At 42.3% G+C, this 21,297-nt stretch overlaps 1 protein-coding gene across 2 annotated transcripts in view; it reads right to left on the bottom strand.

Moving 5' to 3' along the window:
- The window catches only part of SLC5A8 (solute carrier family 5 member 8), a 46,195-nt gene extending 26,795 nt beyond the window's left edge, over nt 1-19,400 (bottom strand). The window contains exons 1-6 of one of the 2 annotated variants that reach the window (XR_009451133.1): nt 18,705-19,400; nt 11,886-11,951; nt 9,167-9,218; nt 5,788-5,855; nt 4,624-4,778; nt 739-879 (exon numbers count right to left, since the gene is read on the bottom strand). Coding sequence is in view for 1 of the 2 variants with exons in the window: in XM_059681876.1 (XP_059537859.1) it covers nt 739-879; nt 4,624-4,778; nt 5,788-5,855; nt 9,167-9,218; nt 11,886-11,951; nt 18,705-19,055 (833 nt within the window). In the remaining variant the exon portion in view is untranslated. The remainder of the gene's footprint in view (nt 1-738; nt 880-4,623; nt 4,779-5,787; nt 5,856-9,166; nt 9,219-11,885; nt 11,952-18,704) is intronic. The other variant, XM_059681876.1, reaches the window with a different exon arrangement.
- Between the last annotated feature and the right edge of the window lie 1,897 nt (nt 19,401-21,297).

Raw genomic sequence — 21,297 nt, 5'->3', positions numbered from 1 at the left:
CCTGCCACATGTGGTCATTCTTCAGGATCTGCTGGTTGACAGGAATCTCTCAACCAGGATTCACATCCCACGATTTGAGGTGGAAAAGGGAATTCACCTTTACTAGACCCCTACCTTCTGTGTGTTGAACACAGTATTCTACAATACCCTCCATGAGAAGTATAGTATGTCTTATGTTCATTTTACAAGTTTAGAAACTGAAGTTCTAAGAGACTAAGTAACTTGCCCAGGACCACTCAAGTAGCAAGTCCTAGAGCAGGATAATAAACCCATGACTGTGTTTGAAAATAAAACACACCAGCACATCAGGCAATATAATGCTCTGGAACATTCCCTCTATTGTTACAGTGTTTCATGGAACTGTTATACCTCTCTAGTGTTATTTCACTTTTTGCATACTTGAGCATATTTTCCTAATTTGCTGCCAAGATTCTTCATGACAAGACCCATGTATTTACATTTCCCCCCACAATTCCTTATACAGACAGATGAATAATATATAACTATTGATAAGACTTGTTTTAATAATTAATATAAATATGTTTAAATATCTTATTTAAAAAATACATTACCACTTTGTACTTACTACTTCATCCTTTCATAAGTATAGCATTTATCTATTGGAATTTCATGGTACCAAAAACAAACTTGAACAAATGTAAGCTTGACTTATGAAAGAGTTTTTATAAAGACAATTAATGGTTAATAATGATAAAAAAATACTATAGTTAGGCTTACAGTTTTGCCTGGAATCTGCTTTTACAGGAAATATATCTCTGCACTTGGGACTGGTTGACACCATACAGGCTGGTCCATGTGAAGGTCCCTCCTAAAATAATTGTCCAGAATGTGTGTCTTTGCAAAGGATTAGGATTAAAACTAAATGAAAACAAACAGAAAACAAATCTGAACTATTGGCAAAAAAAAAATCCCTACAGGAACCCCCCTTCCCCCCAGAGTAATTTTGGAAACAAGCAATGTAAACCTACATAAATATATATATATATATATATATATATATATATATATATATATATACACACACACACACACACACACACACACACACGTACACATTTTTTAAGTAATTATAAAAGGCAGAAATATTCCTAATTTAAGTTCAATGAAATAAAATTGATGCTGTCAGAGGTTTGAGAATTCTGGATGGGATTGGGGAACATTAATATTCTAGTCATTCTGAGCATTTATGTAAATTGTTCTCTCATAGCCACAGAAAATAATTTAAACAAGCCATGCTGTAATCAGAGAAGAGCATGAAACAAAAGAACAAACAAACAAACAAACAAAAAAGCAAAAGGTCCTAAATACATCACAGCAATAGGTAGTGTACTGAAATAAACATAAAATTGATACATCTTGTGTGTCTAATTCTTCTCCTAGCACATGTATAGTCATAGTTTTAATTTATAGTCACACTTAAGAATTCAGTCAATTAATAGTTTAAAGTTTTTCATGTTCTAAAGTTACTATGCCATTATAATTGTGCTTCTTAATATGCTGTGTGCACAAGCTAAATATTAACACAGTTGAAAGTCATTTTATGACTTGTACCAAATATTGTTACAAAGAAAGCCCAACTTCCACATTTAATACATCTTTAAACCCTTCTTAATGTATCACCCTGGGAGGAATGATTCTGCTAATCTCTGATACACAATACAAACTTGAAAATTTTCCGCAAAATTAGCTTTAATAAAAACTTCCTGAACATTATAAAATTCTGAACATTTTTTTCAAATCTCATATTTGAGATCGTTGAGTAAAAAATTCCAATTCTGTGCATATTCTGGCATTCCTATGGGCAGATGAGAGCCTCTATTCCATATTTTAACCTTTAATATCAAAGTCAAGTAGTTTCAAGGGTGTTGTCTCTTTATCCCATAGAGAAAGTAGCTATTATATTAGCTAATGGAAGACAAAAGACAAAAGGATTCAGTGAGCTATTTGAGGCAATACAACCTTTAGAACACCGGCTCAGAGATTTTAGGCCTTATATGTGCCAACTACAGACTGTAGGGAAAATACCACGACAAAGTCCTTCTCTTTGTTTCTCAACCAGAGCAGATCTATCACTCACAATATTCTTAAAACATAACTGAATAGCAAGGGAGATTCAATAAAGATTTTCATTATTATTTAATTGTTTGGCAACCTGCAAAGTAAAGGTCATAAAAATATCTAATCTTTTACTTTTTAAAATCTGTTACTGATGTATAAGTTATTTGAATGTGGCAATATGTTTATCCTTTTTATAAAGTGACATTTATTTTGCAGAAAAATGATTGGTTCCATACCGTCTCCCCTCGACCTAGCCTACTAGAAAGAGATGTAGGAGTAATCAATGTCCCTGAGTGGCCGCTGCTTCTTGTATCCATTCCTCCCTCTCCTGATAACAGCAACTCAGGTTTGCTCTGGAGAAACCACTATTTCTCCATTAAATGTTTTAAATGGCTGTCAGTCAAAATGTCCTGCTCTGCCCAGCCAGTGTGGCTCAGTGGTTGAGGGTCGACCTATGAACCAGGAGGTCATGGTTTGATTCCTGGTCAGGGCACATGCCCAAGTTGTGGGCTCAATCCCAGGGGCATACAGGAGGCAGCGGATCAATGATTCTCTCTCATCATTGATGTTTCTATCTCTCTCTCCCTCTCCCTTCCTCTCTGAAATCAATAAAAACATATATATTTTAAAATGTCCTGCTCCGCCCTATCTGAGTGATGACATCATGGCCAAACTGGGTCAACTAGAGACTCTCCTCCTTGGAATCTGAATCTTGGAGTAAAAGGAAAATGAAATGTTGAAAACAGTTAAAATTGATTCTCTGTGATACATTCCTGCAAGTTAACACAATGACCCTGTTCAATTTATGAAAAAGCTCTTCTCAAGCATTAGTGCCTATTTTCAGAAAGCCAGAGGAGGGCCACCAAGAGCAAAATAATTATTTTCCTCTTGAAATAATTTTAGTTTGCCTGTCTCAAAATAGAGCAACGTACAGAGAAAATAAGCCCATGGAAAATGAGCCCCTCTCCACATTGAACACGATGCACAGGAATGACACTGATGACCCAAAAGGAAAGGTGTCTTAAATATTCTTGTAAATTGTATGAAATATTTGTGGTGAAATATCTAGTTTCTCTATTAGTTCTTCTTTAGGAAAAATGAACAGCTGTTGAACACATGTTCTATCAAGTGTTATGCTGACACTTGAGTCATCAGCCATAACTTCTCTAGTCAATGCTCTTGAAATAATATATAATAGTATATAATGCAGATTATACATTTATACATATATACTATATGGTATAATCCTAAATAATAAAGAGATAATATGCAAATTAACCCTCACATCCTCACAAGATGGCTGCCTACGACTGAACAAGCAGGCTGCGTGGGGCGACCAGGCCGGCAGGGGGTTTAGTGAGGGATGACCAAACAACTGAACAAGCAGGCTGTGTGGGGCAACAAGGTGGGTGGGGGGAGAGGGCTATGAGGGGTGACCAGGCCAGCGGGGGGTGGGTCAGTTGGGAGCAAACAGGCTGGAGGGGGGGGGCAGTTGGGGGCAATTAGGCTGGCAGGGAGGCAGTGAGGGGCAACTAGGCTGGTGGGGGGGGGCAGTTGGGGGCGATCAGACCAGTGGGGGGGCAATAAGGGGTGACCAGGGAGGCAAGCAGGTGAGTGATTAGGAGCCAGTGGTCCAGGATTGTCAGAGGAATGTCCGACTGCCAGTTTAGGCCCAATCCCCAGGATCGGGCCTAAACCGGCAGCCGGACATCCCCCAAGGGGTCCCGGATTGGAGAGGGTGCAGGCTGGGCTGAGGGGACCACCCCATGCACAAATGTCATGCACCGGGCTTCTAGTATAATAATAATAATAATAATAATAATAATAATAATAATAATAATAAATGGCATCATAATAACATACTATATAATGCCAGGGCAATATAAATATCAGAAAATAAATTCTCCAGGCTGCTTGAAACCAAAAACTATCAAAGTGAAATCACTGTCTTTTGGTGTTTTTCTCTTAAGAGGTTTCCTTTCCTTGTCTATCTGCTATTTCTTCCCTTATCTCTCTACCCCACCCTTCCAACTCATCCAGACTTTATTATCTGGAAGCATATACTCTTTTTTAAAATATATATATATATATATTTTATTTATTCAAAGAGGAAGTGAGAGATAGAAACATCAATGATGAGAATCATTGATCAGCTGCCTCCTGCATGCCCACTACTGGGGATCAAGCCTGCAACCCTTGGGCATGTACCCTTGACCTGAATCAAACCCGGGACCCTTCACTCTGCAGGCCGATGCTCTATCCACTGAGCCAAACCGGCTAGGGCAGCAAATACTCTTTTGCTATCAATCTTTTCCCAGGAGGAAGTGCCATCCTAAGTACCATATGACTGATTTAACCCCTTAGACACCTGGTGAACACTCCTTACACATTTACTAGTACTGCCAGCTTCAATTTCTGTGCCACATCCTTAGTGGTTGGTTTGTTTTCTAACGTAAGGTTACTATTTCAATAAAGATATTATTTCCACAGAAAAACAACAATGAAAGGAATATTCTATTAGTTAAGAGGTAAACAGCAACTTACTTCCAGAAGTTTAATCTTCCACCATTACGGGCATCATTTATAATAGTGCCGATTCCCCCTTGAATCACTGAAGCTTGTATAAGCACAGAAACAAATCCCGCCAGCATGATCCCGACTTGAAACACATCCGTCCAGACAACTGCTTTAAGACCACCCTTTGAAGGGAAAGTGTATTAGGATTAATGTTTCTATCAGACATTATTAAGCACCTGTATGCTTATGCATTATGCTGTAAAAACTTATGGAATACATGGATATTGGCCAAGAAGTGCACCCCAGAGAGACAGGTTGGAAGAGCCTTCAAGAGCAGGTGATATTTAAGCCAAATTTTCAAACGTACGAGAGGCAAAGATAGAAGGTTTTCCCAGCAGAGAAAACAGCATGGGTGAAAGCATAGATAGGTCAAATTATATGGCATGTTGAATGTAGACAGATATGTATTTTGGAGTAAAGTGGAGTGGTATGGAGAGATTGTTGGGAAGAAATTTCAGAATCAAATTGCAACAGCAATATCATAGATTTTTATCCAATAGGCAGGGCTGATATTCAAACACTATGCACACAGAAGGTCATATCAATTGTTGAAACACTAAAACTTTTTTTGTATTAGCCACTGCCACACACTTCCTGAGTATCTCCCTTCATTCCCTTGACCTTGGCTGAAACAGTCCCTCCTTTTAGGAGGAGGCCCTGTCTCCTAAAAGATCCAGCAATTAAAGGGTTAAAATCTAACCCACCACAGAGCCCATAAGACTTGCACCACTCTAAGGACCAGCATCCATGGAAGTATCAGTGCCCTTGCCATACTGGTTCTTCAATATTTTGACGGTCACTAAAGGCAATGGAAAGTTATCTCAGGTTTCTGAGCTGAGGAATAATATAAACACAGCTATAATAACTTGGCAACAGTAAGGTTGAATTAGGAGATAAGATTAGGGACCATTGCATGGTTCAGATGAAAGAAAACATTTTCAGTTATGATGAATGTTCTAAAAAGGATCAAATTTTACCCCAGACTGAATATTCCTTACCAAAAAAAGTTATACTGTGGGAGGTAGGAGAGTAGGTGTGAACAACCCTGATTGCAGCACACAGCTACTGGAATTTTCGATTTTGCAAAAGCAAGTGTGTAGAGTGCAAGGAGAAACAATGTTCTTGACATACCAGTGTACAGTAGAATGTGCAGACCACTCCTGTAGCCACCACTGCGCCCCACAGATCAAATCCTGTGACTGTTGAAGAAAAGAAAATGCATGTATAACTATGAACCATGTATAATAAAAGTACTTCTCAAAAAAAATCAGGGGGAAGCCATATCCTTTATTGGGTACCTACCTCTTTCCCACTTGCCTAAAACTAAGTCCAAGTCTTGTAAGATGTACCAAAACAATTGCAGTTTAAAATTCTATTTGATGAGTTAAATAGACCTGGTACTATCCTCAGACACCATACATAGATCCAAAAATAGCTAAATTAGATGCATTAAAACACATTTGCATTGTAAGTAAGCTAAGAAATGGCTTAATACCATGAGGTAGTTATTTGGACTGAATGGAGTCCTAGGTATGGTACTTGTCACCTTGGTTCAAATAAACACACTATCCTACCAACCCTTTAAAGAAAGTTGTCCATGTTACTAAAATGGGACTAAGGTAGAGAAAAGCCTATGTAAGTTTCTACCATTTACCTAAGTAGTAGAGGGGCATATTATATTATATAAAATAGAAGGATGACTCCATGACCACAAATTTGATAATGAAACAGTTCCTTGAAAGACATAATTTGCCACAATTCACACAAGTAGAAATAGGTGACCTGAGTAGACTATATCCATTAAACAAATTGAATTCATATTCTTCCAAATCAGAAAGCTTCAGCCTAGATAGGTTTACTGGTGAATCTTAGCAAACACTTAAAGAAAAAATTATACCAACTCTCTTCAGAGGACAGAAGCAGAGGAAATACTTCCTAACTCACTCTATGAGGCCAGCATTAACCTAATACCAAAAATAAAGACATTACAAGAAAAGAAAACTACAGACCAATATCTCTCATAAACACAGATGCAAAAGTCCTCAACAAAATATTAGCAGATCTAATGATAAAAGTGTAAAAAAAAACATACACCATGACCAAGTGGGGTTTATCCCACATATGCAAGGGTTTCAGCATAAAATAAGAGACAAAATATAAAACCAAATTAGGCAAATACCCAAATTTGAATTTGAAAAAGTGGAAATATTAATATGTTTTTATTGACTTCAAAGAGAGGAAGAAGAGGGAGAGAGGGATAGAAATATCAATGATGAATCACTGATGGGCTGCCTTCTGCATGCCCCCTACTGGGGATCAAGCCCGCAACCCCAGACATGTGCCATCACTAGGAATTGAACCCTGACCTCCTGGTTCATGGGTTGATGCTCAATCATTGAACGACACTGGCCCGGCTAGTATAAACTCTTAATTTAAGTTTTCTTTAATATATATTCCCTAGTTCTGTCCACTGAAAAGACCTAGAATAGATGGGGCCAGGAAGTTTACAAGGTAAGACTGAAACACCTTGACATTCCAGAAAGCAAGGTAGCTATTAAACACTACTGGAAATCATGTCAAAAGAATTCAAGAGGTAACTTAAGGAGGCCCCTGCTGGACAAAAATGAGGTATTAATGTTAATGTTTTAAATATAATGATGGTATAACAATATTTTAAAAACACATCCTGGTACAAGCGTTATAAAATACATAAGTCATGGGAAAGTAATGTATAGCATGGTGAATATAGTTAATAATACAGTATTGCATATTAGAAAGTTGCTAAGGGAGAAAGATCTTAAAAACTCTCATCAGAAGAACAAGAAATTTTGTAATCACATATGATGGTGAATGTTAACTAGACTTATGGTGGTGATCATTTAGCAAAATACACAAATATTGAATCATGTTGTATACCTGAAATTAACATCATGTTACATGTCAATTAAACTCAGTGAGGGGGGGAAAGCATGTATTTATTTCTAAAAGACATTGAGTTAATAAAAATGATAAATTATCAGATTTACAGCAAAATAATCTAGTGAGGGAAACAGGGAGTGAATTAAACCAAGAATTAAGAATTATTAGTGTAGGGATAAGGATACATTAGGGTTCAATATACTATCCTTTCTATTCTAGTAGATACTCAAAGTTTTCCGTGAAAAAGGAAAAGACTTGACCTAGAAAATGTTCAGCTCCCATTCAGTTAAGTAAGTTTCTACTGAGCACCTGTTACACAGTAAGTAATATGTCCACTGCCTTGGCAACTGTGAAATACACAATTGATATTCAAGTGGTCAAAATACAGTCCCTCAGGCTCTCATTTATCCCAAGGAAGTTGCTCAAGAAACTGGTAAGAACAGAGTCCTTGGTTTCTTTACATATTGAAGGTACTGCTCTCTTTTTCCTAGAACTGCACTTTAAACCCTAAAGTCAACACCTTCTTAACACTTAAAGCCAATACGTAACTTATGAAGTTTACAGCTCAGTTTTTTACATATGAAGTGATTCATTTATGATGTTGGTACTATTGACACGGAACATGCCCCACATTTAGAAGTCAAGAGCACATTTTGTAATGGAATTATTCTTTGTAATGATACTGTTGTACTTTATAAACTTGGGTGATAACTACTATCTATCTTGAAATTTTAAAACAATTAGTGTGGAGTAAGCAAGGTGTTTTGTGGTTTGTGTGTGTGTGTGTGTGTGTGTGTGTGTGTTTTCATTTTATTGTACCACATTCTTCTGATCACAGAATCCATTTGTCCATTTTACAAGGAAGTTTTAGATGTAAACTCCCTTCTAATGGATAAGAATTCAAAGAATGTGGAGTTTCCATGAAGCCTTTTGAGAATCTGACTAACATGAATGTAGGCCTCAATAAACTATCCCAGTTTCACTGCTATTATCTGCCCAAATCCAGAGAATATAATAATTTGTTGATCAGTACAACCTTCACACATTTGTTTATAAGAACCCTATAGCCATCTGTCTTTTTGTCACTAGGAGCAGTCAGGTATTTCAAAGCACACAGATCTATTTCTTTTACATTTTGGACCACAATAGAAGTGAGAAGAAAAGATTCTCTCCCTTCCCTTCCAGATTTTACAATGTAACTGAGCCAAATAAAAAGGGGGGCGGGGGGGAAAGCCTCATGGAGATAGGCTGGCCTCGTGGAGATGGGCTGGAGGTTGTAGCCACAGAGAGGAAGTATAGTCATTCACTATTTAGACTATAGGAGGCGCTCATTCTGAAGGAATGGAGAATGGCTGTTTGGCACTTCCCAGAGACTCACTTGCCCAGTGAATTCTGTCCTAAAGTGCAGACCTTTTGAAGCTATGGATCCAGGAACCCAAAGAAACTGCTAGTGTAGACACTGAGCCTACCTTTCCTAATTCAAGCTGATGCAGGTTATTGGAAGCATTCCTCCATCTTCCCATCTCCCAGAGAATAAGGTCTGCTAAAAATGAACCCCCAAATTGACATAATTGGTAACTCTAAAATGTACCTTGATTCAACGCCAGGGCAGGGGCATAAATAACAATTCCAGTATACAGAACCTGGGGAGGAAAAGAAGACCAAATAAATTATATGAATTACAATATCTGTATTTTTCTACAAATTCAATTATGAATTAAAACAGCAGTTTCAATACACTTAATAAAATTTGTTTATAACTTGAAAATGTTATTTAAGTAAGGTTGATTCTCCTTTTCCATTTGTGGTATCATCATAGGTTACAAAAATCTCTTACGACCAATTTTGTGTAAAAATAGGGACTCTCACCCTGGCTGGTGTGGCTCAGTTGGTAGAGCATCATCCTGATCTCCAAAACGTTGCTAGTTTGATTCCCGGTGAGGGCACATGCCCAGGTTGTGGGCCAAATACCTCGTAGGCGTGCATGCAGGAGGCAACTGACCCATGTTTCTCTGTCACATTGATGTTTCTCTTTCTCTCTCAAAGTCAATAAAAACATAATTTTAAAAAATAGGAGCTCTTCATGTGGTACTTAGTGTAGATAGTGATCCATCAACACAAGCTAGATATCAATTTTCCTAGATCTAAAATAATTAAAAAGAAATAACGTAAATTTGAAAGTGGATGGTCCCTTATTCTTATGCCTTCAAACAATTGTTAATCACTGCATATTTAATTAGGAAAACTGAAAATTTTGGAAACTGGTTGATAAAAGTTTGCATGTCCATTAATTAAACAAAAGTGTAAATTTGCCCTATAAACTGCTGAAAGTCAACCAAAATTGCATTTCATCTTGTTTTTATATTATTCACTTTGTTCATTCATATATGTAATAAATATTTATTAATCTGGGTACAATAGTAAGATAAATAAGGTCTTTTTTTCTCAAAATGTCTTCATTGCACTTGGTCTTTCAAATATATTACATAGAAACTAATTCTATGATCACTCTATACAAACATATTATGAAAAGAATCATATTATGTAGTATTAGAAGTCAGTCCTTCGTATGGGAGATGCTAAAGCTCCCCTCTTTTTGTAAGAATGAACTAGCTTTCCAGTCATTATTCTATCTAAGTTGAAGATTTGAAAATGTTACCACAGGCCACCTTCTTAACACTAGTCCCCACTTTTCATTTCTGTTGGTATTTCTAACAATGATCCAAAGAGGGTCTGAACTGTTAGTAAATACAAGCTACTGGTCTCAGCTCTGTGTCACAATGTCTACTATACCCCAAAGGGCCCCTTCCTTTTATACTGCAAGTGTTAAGGACTGACATAAGTTATGTAATTCACAAAGATATAAATTGGAGTCTAGCCAACTAATTTACAAAGGCACTCTGCCATGCTATAGCAAATGCTCAGGTAGTTTTTGATTGGAGAGATGATCTATATATATAAAAGCCTAAGTGACCATCACAACCGAATGGACAGCCAAACAGGCTGCGTGGGGCGACCAGGCCGGCAGCGGGGTTAGTGAGGGGTGACCAAATGACCAAGCAGCAAGCTGCATGGGGCGACTAGGCCTGCAGGGAGGGCATTTGGGAGCGACCAGGCCAGCAGTGGGGGGCAGAGAGAGGTGACCAGGCCAGCAGAGGGGGGCAGTGAGGGGCGACCAGGCCGGCAGGAGGAGGGGGCAGTTAGGGTGACCAGGCTGGCAGGGGAGGCAGTTAGGGGTGATTAGGCAGGCAGGCAGGCAGGTGAGCAGTTAGGAGCCAGCAGTTCCAGATTGTGCGAGGGATGTCCTGGGGATCGGGCCTAAACCAGCAGTCGGACATCCCCCAAGGGGTCCCGGATTGGAGAGGGTGCAGGCTTGGCTGAGGGCCCCCCCCCCCTGCATGAATTTCATGCACCGGGCCTCTAGTATTATAAATAAAGATGAGAATGAAAACTTCTCCCTAGACTTCCATTATCAAGCCCATCCCTAAAGCACTTAGCTGCCAAGAGAAGATAGATATAAATCATGTGACAAAGATCATGACAAGCCTCCAGCAGCTGGATGGAGAGCGGGAAGCAATCTCTGGCACTAACTGCTTGGCAAATCTTTGCTTCCCATTATGTGAATCAGTGAATCTATACTTGCCTATTCTTGAATTACTGGATTGTCTGCTTGGCTTTAAAAACACCTTTAGAGTGTATGGCTCTATTGTTTTACCCTCAGTGACTGCTTCAGTTGGGTTTCAGGTTCCATTTTTAAAAGAGAGAACACATTCACTTTTTAAGTATGCTTTCAAAGATATTTCCTAATGTCTTCCTACATCAATTTTTTCAAACCTATTATTTCACATGTTGCAAAAGTACTATGAAACATACAACTTGTTTTCCCAGTGTCACAATTCCTGTTCTCAGCTACTACAGCTCTTTCAAAAGCCTTTGTCATCTCAGTAATGCCCTTACTGTCACTTGGGTAGGGAGGAGCGATGGGGAAAAGCATATTTTTCTAAAACAATATAACTGTTGTTTAATCAATATAATATTTTTTAATCAATATAATAGTTAACATTCACTTATATCATTCTGTTTCCCAGGAAAAAATTCATTTGTTAAACACTGCTCACTGTTTATTTGTTAAAACACTGATCTTATGGGTTGATGCTGTGTATTGACAAGTGTTTTTGCTTTTTTGTTTCCTCCTATTTTCAACATCTCTTTTTTATCTTTCATGTGTTCACCAAAAATGTGTGGCCCTAATGCCTTGATTAAAAACATTTTAGATGACAAAAGGTAAAAATTAAAGAACTGTTACTTACTGTTTGAATAATGTAGACGATTGTTCCACAGAGACGAACATATTTGTTAAATCGAAGTTCTAAATACTGTTTCCAAAAAAGAAAAAAATGGTTAATATGTGAAACTTCTGGACACTTTTTTTAAATCAGCAGCTTAAGAAGTAAAGAGCTCATATAGAACAGTTCCCTCACCCCCAGAAAACTCCCTTATGCTGCTCTTTTGTAGCCAAACTCTCCATATTCTTCCAATATTTTTAAATATATATCTTTGTTGATTTCAGAAAGGGAGAGATAGACACATCAATGATAACAGAGAATCATGGATCAGCTGCCTCCTGCATGATCCAACCGGGAATCGAACTGTGACCTCCTGGTTCATAGGTCGACACTCAACCACTGAGCCACGCCAGCTGGGTTTCAAATAATTTTTTAACTTAAATCAGTCCACATCAATTTCTGTTCAGAGCTAACAACCTTGCCATTCTTCCAACTCTCCTTGACATCTGTTATATCTCATAATATAGTCTGCTCACCTTCTATATTATAGATCAGAACTAGAGGCCAGATGCACAAAATTCATGCAAGAGTAGGCCTTCCTTCCCCCAGCTGCCAGCACTGGCTTCCCTCTGGCACCCAGGACCCGGGCTTCCCTCTGGCTGCCGGCAGGCACCCGGGACCCGGGTTCCTCTTGCAGCCCCAGCTTCGTCCGGAAGGTTGTCCGGAAGGTTGTCCTGAAGGATGTCCAGTCTAATTAGCATATTCTGCTTTTATTATTATAGATGTATTATAGAGTTAGAATCATAGAACTTCACAGCTGGAATGAAGCTGAAGTCTAAGACATTCTTTCACTTAAATATTATTATCACATGTAGAGTGAATTTTAAGACTGACAATAGTCTTTTCATAAAGTAGAAAAAAAAGAGGAAAAAAACCCTGACATTAGGTAATAAATGGGGGAAAGGATATTTTTGCTCCATAATCACAGCTAACATTTATAAAGTATTTGCTTTGTATATATACTATCCTCTCAACAACTACATGAGTAGGTATCCTATATAATAAAGAGGTAATATTCCAATTGACCATCATGCCCTCGCACAAGATGGCCGCCCCCATGTGGTCTCAAGATGGCCACCACAAGATGGCCTGCAGGGGAGGGCAGTTAGGGGCGACCAGGCCAGCAGGGAGGGCAGTTGGGGGTGACCAGGCCTGCAGGGGAGGGTAGTTAGGGGTGACCAGGCTGGCAGGGGAGAGCAGTTAGGGGTGACCAGGCTGGCAGGGGAGGACAGTTAGGGGTGACCAGGCTGGCAGGGGAAGGCAGTTGGGGTGACCAGGCCAGCAGGGGAGGGAGGGCAGTTAGGGGAGACCAGGCCGGCAGGGGAGGAAGGGCAGTTAGGGGAGACCAGGCCGGCAGGGGAAGGCAGTTAGGGGTAACCGGGCCAGCAGGGGAGGACAGTTAGGGGTGACCAGGCCAGCAGGGAGGGCAGTTAGGGGGGCAACGCCTGCAGGGGAGGGCAGTTGGGGGGATCAGGCCTGTAGGGGAGGGCAGTTAGGGGCAAGCAGGCCAGCAGGGGAGGGCAGTTGGGGGCAACCAGGCCTGCAGGGGAGGGCAGTTAGGGGTGACTAGGCTGGCAGGGGAGTGGTTAGGGATGATCAGGCTGGTAGGCAGAAGCAGTTAGGGACAATCAGGCAGGCAGGTGAGTGTTTGGGAGTGAGCAGTCCCAGATTGTGAGAGGGATCAGGCCTAAATTGGCAGTCGGACATTCCCCAAGGTGTCCCAGACTGGAGAGGGTGCAGGTTGGGCTGAGGGATACCCCCCTCCAGTGCACAAATTTTGTGCACCAGCTTCTAGTTAAGTATAAATGCATGAGGAAATGGGCTCAGAGAGAACCCCAATGTTGCAACTTAATAATTGTCAGAGCCACAATGCAAATCTAAGAACATTTGATGCCAAAAGCTATGCATGTAACCACGACATTACTTGAAATAAATAAATAAACAAATTGACCACTGTCTAACACTCCTATAGAGTGAGTGATAGCAATGGCACATAGTAGAACCTCCAAAAATAACTAATAGATAAAAGTTATGCAGTATAGCACCTTAGGGGAATAGTTCTAGCCCTTGTCCCAACCTTACTCCTGACTCCAACAGCTTGGGGCAGTCACTCAAAATCTCATGTTCCTTCCTCTTGAAAATGAGATCTTATAAATAATTCTTTCCTCTCTTGCTGTGCAAGGTTTTGGAGACTATCCTATATAATAAGGAGCTAATATACAAATGGTCACACACCCACATGCCATCACGCCATAATGGCCCAGACACTCAACACTGCGGAGAGAGGAATGGGGACCAGCCAGGCATAAATGAGCTTGTGAGAGAGAAATGGGGACCAGCCAGCCAGGCTGCGGCCCAGGAAAAGGACAAGCTGCCTGCCCCGCAGTCCTGGGTGCCAGCGGCTGCACCTGCGCCTGCAGCCCGGGAGAGGGACAAACCACACACCCCGCGGTCCTGGGAGAGGGACAAGCCATCCAGGAGAGGGACAAGCCATCCAGGAGAGGGACAAGTTGCCTGCTCCTTGGTCCTGGGCACCAGCAGCTGGGGCTGCAGCCTGGGAGAGGGACAAGCCGCCCACTCCACAGTCCTGGGTGCCTGCAGCTGTGGCTGGCCCAGGTGAAGCTGGCCCGGATCCTGGGTGTCTGCGGCTGGCCAGAGGGAGGGAAGCCTGGGTCCTGGGTGCCTGTGACCGGCCAGAGGAGGGAATCCTGGGTCACGGGTATGGGGTGAGGCAGAGGAGGTTAGGGGCGATCAGGCAGGCAGGCAGAGGGGTTAGGGGCAATCAGGCAGGCAGGCAGGCAAGCAGTTAGGAGCCAGCGGTCCTGAATTGCAAGAGGCAGTCGGACATCCCCTGAAAGATCCCAGATTGGAGAGGGTGCAGGCCAGGCTGAGGGACCCCACCCCCTGTTCACGAACTCCTTGCACTGGGCCTCTAGTCCTATATAATAAAAGGCTAATGTGCAAATCAGTGGAAAACTGGTCGCTATGATGCGCACTGACCACCAGGGGGCAGGTGCTCAATGCAGGAGCTGCCCCTGGTGATCAGTGTGCTCCCACAAGGGAAGCGCCGCTCAGTCAGGAGGGGGCTCACAGCTGGCAAGCGCAGCAGCGGTGGCAGGAGCCTCTCCTGCCTCTGTGGCAGTGCTAAGGACCCCTCAGCGGACATCCCCCGAGGGGTCCTGAACTGCGAGAGGGCGCAGGCCAGGCTTGGGGACCCCCCCCCCACCCCCCACCCCCAGTGCACGAATGTCATGCACTGGACTTCTAGTCAAATGATATAAATGGATGGGGAAATGTTGTAAACTGTTCATTCAGAAGAAAGACATGTAGTTGGTATTCAAATCCATAGGCCTTGAGAATTTAAATCTCGGTGAATTACATGTCAAAATCATCCAAGGATAATTTGGAAGACATTTTAGAAGGCCCATCAAGTAAGCTTGGAAACAGGGCACTGTTATCTCTTCAGAATATTTTTGGTAAAACTATTAAAAATGAATGTACATGAACAGACAGAGAAGTATTTGCCTTTTCTGGGTATATGCATCTAAATTGCTGGAAATTAAAGAAAACTGAAGAGAAAAATGTGATGAAGTTAAGAATGTATATAGTGAGTTGAACCAAATAACTTGGTTCAACTAAGTTAATTCTCCTATCCCCCCGCCCCCCGAGGTTGCTGGATCCAGGAAAACCTAAGGATTTAACCTCACACAAGACCAACTCAAGACAGAACCAAGAAGTCTATCATTATCTCACCTATCAGTGGTTACTGGGCTGCTAAAGAAATACCTGGAGACCTGCCAGAAGCTCAAGTCACTGAAAAGTAGGTTCAGAGAAGAGCTTAGGATTTCCAGACAAAGCTAGAGAAAAATAATAGGTGCCTATAGTCAATCAAGATCAGTTATAGTCCTCAGAATTTTGAATAATTTAGAGACAACAAAACTTCTACTGAATAATTTTTAAGAGTCTGGACAATTCAGTTCAAACACACAGATTTCACTGGATCCAGAAAGATACGGAAGAAGTGATGAGTGAAATTGCATTCCTGCATTTTACTCTTATCTGTGACTCTGGAAGTTGCTAAACTCCTATCAGGGCTATACTTTGAAGGCAGTGATAAATAGATGTCAAAAATGCTTCTGAACAGCCGATTTTGGCTAACTGTAAACGGAGAAATCTCATACTTGAGTGAGAATGCCAGTATCACTCAATGCTGAACTCCTTATTCTCTATGGGTGGCTTCGTCATTCACCATAAAACAAAATATTCCTCCAGAAGACTCACCAGAGCCTTCAGAAGCCGCCAATATGCCCCACTGCACAGCCTCTGGTCAAGTGTCTGCTTTGCTTCATGCTCTCTTATGTGGTTTAATTTATTCTGAAGCCTCTTTGTCTGCGAAGTGGGGCGCTCATAGTACCTCCCTTCTAAGGATTGTTTTGAGGACCAAGTTTGATAAGGTACGTAAAACAGGCAGCCAGTGCCTAGAATACTCGGTAAACATTAGTGGTTTTCTTGCTTGTTTTAGCTGGAACCCTCCTAACTTAGCCTCCAGCACTCAGGAAATGTGTGGGAAATGCGTTTCTGGTTGAGTTAACGTGTGCCCTGCAGGGGCACGGGTCAGTGGTTATGAGAGCAGTATTCACCTGTGAGAACTGAAGTCCTCTTGCCAGATTCTTCGAACTCTTTCTGCGTGTTGGACTTGGTTAACTACAGATCAGAGCTCACAGACTCAAATGCCTACAGGTCCCATTAGGTAACATGCATGAGGTGAGTGGCATTGGCCAGGTGTCCCTATATTAATATGTTGGAATATTCCCCATGTCCACTAAGAAATACATTCTCTCACAGCTCCCTTGAAACAATAACTCCCTTCACCCCTGCAGTTTCCCTTTTGCATTTTTGATGAAGTCATAAATACAGATAAAGAATTATCTTTCTAGCACAAGAAAGTAACCATGCAAATGCAACAATGAGAGCTCCATATAGAAATAAGGAGTGACGCCCTAGCTGATTTGGCTCAGTGGATAGAACATCAGCCTGAGGACTGAAGGGTCCCAGGTTAGATTCTGGTCAAGGGCACATGCCCAGGTTGTGAGCTCTATCCCCAGTGTAGGGCGTGCAGGAGGCAGCTGATCAATGATTCTCTCTCATCATTGACATTTCTATCTCTCTCCTTCTCCCTTCCTCTCTGAAATCAATAAAAAAAATATTTAAAAAAAGAAATAAGGACTGATAGCAATGGCTGTAAATTGGAGTTCCTGTGGCCACAGGGGATATGGGCTCGGTATCACCAGTCTTTTGGGTTTCCAAAAGAAGCCAGAATCTGGGATTTTATTTGACTTCCACTATCATTAAATGCTAAATTCTTTTTTTTCCCCCAAAATACCATAAAAGTAAAAAAAAAAAAAAAAAAAAATGACTGAAAAATGAATTTGGCCTGGAGCAGCCAATTTGTTACCTTGGAGCAAAACAGAAATTGCATCCTGCTCACTTCTAGGGTGATGAATGAGTGCTCCCAAACACAATGACCAGAGATGAAGGCAATGCTGTCCCAGGTGTGCCTTTCCCTGGATGACATCACCAGAACCCATGATGTTTGTCACCATCACTTAGTGTGCCACTGGGGCCCTGTCCACAGCACCAGTTGAACCAGCCTTACTAGGAAACCACCTTCCAGTGATTGCAGCCAACACTAAGCTCTAGGACAGAGGCAGCTGCTGAGATTGAGGCTCTGGTCCCTCCGGATAATGGCCTATTAGAGAGGAAACTTCTGCAGGTTTGTGTATGTGGCTCGTGGGTTAGTGCCTGGTTGAAGGAGACCACTGAGGGCACTGAACTGGGCCCCACCCGTTCCCTGAGCTTTCATCCTCCCCAACACTCCCATTCAACAGCTTTTTAAACCAAACACGCACCATCTTTGCAAAGCCCTTTCCTGCAGACAACTTGAGAAAAACTATAACCAGTGGACCTGCGCAACAGGAAAGATGGTTTTCCTTAAGCACCCTTCCATAGTGAGAGAGGGTAGAATTGTTTAAGAATCTCACAACTTCCTAGTGATCCCAAGATAATCACCTCTACCACCAGCATGCCAATACCCATAGCGAATATCCATTCAGCACTTACCCTGTAGCAGACACTATTTTCATTGGTACACTTGCATCATCTCATTTAACCCTCCCAACGACTGAGTGAGATAGGTGGTGTTATTATTTTCATTTTGAAATGAACAGGCACAAAAGGTTAAATTAAGTCACCCAAGGTTCCCTAGCTAAGTAAGTGGTGGAATCTGGTCTCAAACGCAGGTACTGAGATGAGAGATACAGCACCTTAAGCCCTGGGGCGCCTGCCTCTCTTTGGAAAAGGCTGTGTGGAGGGGGAATGTCTCCCCAACTATCCTGGGAAAGTGATTGGTCCCTGAGAACCTGGAACAAGGGGATTCACTTCAAGGAGGAGGAGCTGAGACTGGTAAGACCTACCCTCCGCCAAGATAAAAAGTTTTAAAATCTTTCTTCTTGACTCAGAATCGCAGACGTTGCTGAAAGGGCCTTAGCGAGCCCTAGTCCCAATCACTCCGTTTACTCTGGAAGCCTCTCTTTTTCACTGAGATCCCGAGAGTAAGTCCCAGGATTTTTTCCCCCCTCTTCCCTAAAGGGGTGGCCTGGGGAGGAGATGGACCTGCGCGGGGAGAGATACCAACTTGGTGGTGAGTCTGCTCCCTGGAAAATCCCTTCAGGAGCCTGACGAGTCACCCCCTCTACCCTCCCAGCCCACCCTCTGACCCTTTACCTCGTAGGTGCTGGTAATTCCCAGTTTATAGAACACCGGGAGGAAGATCTCCGCGCTGATGACCACCACAAGGAGGTAGGTGATGCCAAAGAGGCTGAATATGGCCCCAAAACGGTAGACCTCGGTGGGGGTGCCCAGGACAGTGACCGCGGACATGAAGCTGGCGGTAAGGGACAGCGCCACCGGTACGGCGCTCATCCGGCGGCCGCCCATCAGAAAGTCCTTGGAGGTCTGCTGTTTGTCCCCCGCGAAGGCGTAATAGATGCCGATGGCGGCCGAGATGAGCAGCATCCCAGCGAACACCACGTAGTCCCACACCACGAAGGTGCCGATACCCCGCGACGGGTCCATGGCCGCACGGTCGCCGGGTGCACCTGCGCGCAAACTGCCGAGTCCAAGGAGCACACACAGCCCGAGCTGCTGCTTTCCCTGGGCGGCCTGGCGCGCACTTCTTATTTCTCCGCGCGGCGGGGCGTGGCGCCCTGCGGGGATTGGAGGCGTCCTCCAGGTGTCTGTCCCCGACAGTCCTACCCGCGAAGTGGGCAGGGGGACAGGCGCTGGCAGCAACCTCTGCACCCGCCACGGCCAATGGAGCCCTCGATTGGGGACTTCGGGGGGGGGGGCCCACCCCAAACCCAGCTAAGTACCGGCCAGGTGCCCGGCCGGGGTGGCCCGGATCTCCCTGGCGCCACGGAATTGGAGCCTCCAGCCACGTCTGACGAACGCGCTGGGAGCGCTCAGCACAAATTTTATCAGCTGCTCGCAATAATAAGACGCACCATTTAAATGAGCAGGCCACTGATGCGGGAGTGTGGGGCGAAGGGCAGTGGCCACGCCTTTACTTTTAGCTTTCCAGTTCAAAAGTCCGGGTCCTTATGAGAAGATACGCCTGGAGTTTTTAGATTGCCTTATTTAGAAATTAATGGGCACTGAGCTGAGGTGCCCGTCCTGGGGCAGGTAAGCGATTCTAAAGGAGAGGAGGAAGTCTGTGCTGCTGGTGGCCTGCTTTTTCATTCAAAAAATATTGTTGATGCCCAACAGTCTCCTTAGAAATGATAGTTGCTGTAACATTAATACTACCTACTATTTAATAAGCCTTACCATGTGACATATAACATGCTTGACACCTTAAACATCAAATAGGGATAGGGATCATCTCCATTTTTCAAATGGGGAAACTGATTTAGAAAGATACCAATGGCCTTATATGCATATATGCATAGCCCATGGACAGACAATAGTGCTGGGAAGGCCTGGAGAGGGGGCTGAAGCTGGGTAGAGGGAATCAATGGGGGGAAGGGGATATCTGTAATACTTTCAACAATAAAGGTAATTTTTTTAAAACCACACACACAAAAACAAAGATTAAATCACTTGCCCAAGGAAATGGTGATTAAGATGTTTAATCCAGATCTGATTTCAGAGTTTGTTCTCTTGCTCACATGCATAGGCATAACTATGTACACTTAAATGAAGGCACCTGAAAGCACACGGAAGACAAGACCATTTCCAGTAACAGTACTGAGGATATATTTTAAGTGGCTTGCCTTGCAATATTACTAATAACTCTCATGAGTCACACTTATAAAACAATGTGATTCTCCAGCTTTTCTTCTAAAATAGACTGTCCAAAATGTGTCCAGAAATAGATAGGTCTATTTCAGGCCACCCTTGTTCATTTTCATACATCTGTATAATTTACCAGTTGGTCTTAGTAAACAATCCTCAGAGTGCATTTAGCCCAGCCCAGGACAAGACTAAAGCTTTTTTTTTTTTTTTTTTTTTTTTTTTTTTTTTTTGGTAACCTGGCATTATTTGCATAACATTTTCACAAGGAAAAGGAAATGGAAGTTAAATCCAAGTAATGCAGTTAGTATTTAAATAAATATGTGGTTTGCAATTACATCACAACTGTTGTGTATGAGAGAGAGAGAGAGAGAGAGAGAGAGAGGGAGAGACCTATAAGCATAACACAGAGGAATCTAGCTTAATAATTCTAGCAATTGAATCAATTTTCGAGGAACTTTCTTTAAAGTCAAGAGCCCTAACCTGGAGAGTATTATGCTAAGCAAAATAAGCGAGCCAGAGAAGACAAGTATGTCACATGATCTCACTCATATGTGGAATCTAATGAACAAAATAAACTGGCAAACAAAATAGTTTCAGAGACATAGAAGCATGGAACAGACTGTTGAATCTCAGAAGGAAAGAGGCGGAGGCTGGGGGAGGGGGGAATGGGGGCTGGAAGAGATTAACCCAAGAATTTATATGCATAACCCATGGACACAGACAATAGGACAGTTCCCATCATTTTATGTGAAAATTCCACTTATATCCCATCAGACAGAACTCAGTCATGTGGCAACATCTAGCTGCAAGAGAGACTGAGAAATAAAGTCTTTGTGCCAAGGGGCCAGGTGCCCAACTAAAAACTGTGGCTCCTATTTCTAAGGAAGAAGGGGAGAATGCATATGGGGGGCAACCAGCTGTCTCTGCCGCATCCAACTGAACCACAATTTTCACCAAACAGACTTCTCAGAGACCAATTTTCCAAGAAATTTACTATTTCCACATAGATCATCCTTAGCCAACA

This window comes from Myotis daubentonii, chromosome 2 (assembly GCF_963259705.1).
Source record: "Myotis daubentonii chromosome 2, mMyoDau2.1, whole genome shotgun sequence".
Lineage (NCBI taxonomy): Eukaryota > Metazoa > Chordata > Mammalia > Chiroptera > Vespertilionidae > Myotis > Myotis daubentonii.
The sequence above is the reverse complement of the archived record's forward strand: the minus strand, read 5'-3'. Positions and strand labels throughout refer to the sequence as shown.